This window comes from Hippopotamus amphibius, chromosome 2, assembly GCF_030028045.1.
Source record: "Hippopotamus amphibius kiboko isolate mHipAmp2 chromosome 2, mHipAmp2.hap2, whole genome shotgun sequence".
Lineage (NCBI taxonomy): Eukaryota > Metazoa > Chordata > Mammalia > Artiodactyla > Hippopotamidae > Hippopotamus > Hippopotamus amphibius.
The window spans coordinates 174,330,358-174,331,747 of NC_080187.1; the positions used below are offsets into that span (position 1 = coordinate 174,330,358).

Below are 1,390 nucleotides of genomic sequence, written 5' to 3' on the forward strand. Positions count from 1 at the left end.
ATGGAAAAGCTTAGGGAATGCTGAATTGAAGGTGGTAAGAGGAACAGTTGTTGCTCATCTTTTTTCCACCTCCTGCAATGGCTGTGATCTCTCCTTGTTTCTGTTCAGCTCTTCATGGGTTCCCTGCCTCTGTGTCCCACAGGGCACAGTAGTAAACGGCTGCATCTGCCGTCTGCACCTGGAGAATAAGCAGTGATGAAGAGAACCGCTCATATGTCATGTTATAGCGTCCCTGCTGAGAAGGCCTTGAGCCCTTAATAAGGAGTCTTGGTGCGCATCCTGGGAAATGAAGGTACCAGAAGAAGTCATAAGCATTGGACACGGAGTGATTGCAGGAGATTTCCGCCACAGCTCCCTCCAAAGAGACCACAGTGGAAGGCTGAAATACTTGGTCCTTGCTCTCTGCAGCTACAAGAAATAAAAACAGAAGGTTGTTACTTTTACACTGCCATTTGGCTTATTGATTGCCCCTTAGGTACAGTGAGTGTTAATGAATTTGGCTGTTTCATTTTTTTAATGAGTCCAAATTTTGAAACAAAGGCATACCCTTTTCCAAGAGCAGATGGTGAAGGAGCCTACTCACCCTTCCAGAGAGAGCTGAGGAGGAGCCCCAACCACACTGCTTCCAGAGTGCTCTGCGAAGCCATGGCCAAAACGCAGCTGGTCTCAGGCCTCAGCCTCATGTGTGACATTACCAGGAAACTGATTTAAGGCTGCCTGTTTTGCATTTTCCTCTGTGTCATGACATCATCAGCCAGAATCTGTGAACTGAAAAAGAGTGACTACAGTTTTGAGGGTACTAAATAATGACTTCAACTGTGCTTTGTTCTGAGAAAGTAGTCTTAAAAAGGAATGTATCCTTTCAGAGGTCACCATAGCTGTGCATTAAAGAATGAATTAATCATTTAAGAAGCTTGCTTCTTTCATAAGGGGTATCAGAAGGGGTCTCACAGTGGATGGGAGACTGCTTCATCATTCAAACTAAAGTGAGACATTCACACATAAAGTATGCTGAACTTTTCACATGTGATATAATGATATGCTATCATGTTAAAAATAATGATCATGAAATCTTAGTAACTGTGGTAGATGAGCAGTGGGTTTTTTTAAGGCACAAAAATTATGATATAAATTATGATATTCATCAAAATTTGATTCCTTGCATCCAAGGTGGTCTCTGGAATAAGTATGGAAAGAAAATCTCACTTGTATTTTTTTATAACCAAAAGAAACTGGGTCAAGGAAGACCCAAAATTGCATTTGGAGATAATCTCTTTTGGATGGTACCTGTCCTCATTTTGCAGCCTAAGACTGTCCCCTCTGTTATTAATGAGGGCTTAATAGTTCTACCTGAGGCTTTATACAGATTTTCTTGGGATTTTATTTAAAA

The 1,390-nt window shown here is 41.5% G+C and overlaps 1 gene segment (V, D, J or C); it reads right to left on the bottom strand.

Moving 5' to 3' along the window:
- Positions 1–112: 112 nt before the first annotated feature.
- On the bottom strand, positions 113–650 carry LOC130844642 (T cell receptor alpha variable 2-like). The segment is given in 2 exon segments: positions 113–408; positions 584–650. Coding segments are annotated over 2 exon segments (360 nt in total).
- Between the last annotated feature and the right edge of the window lie 740 nt (positions 651–1,390).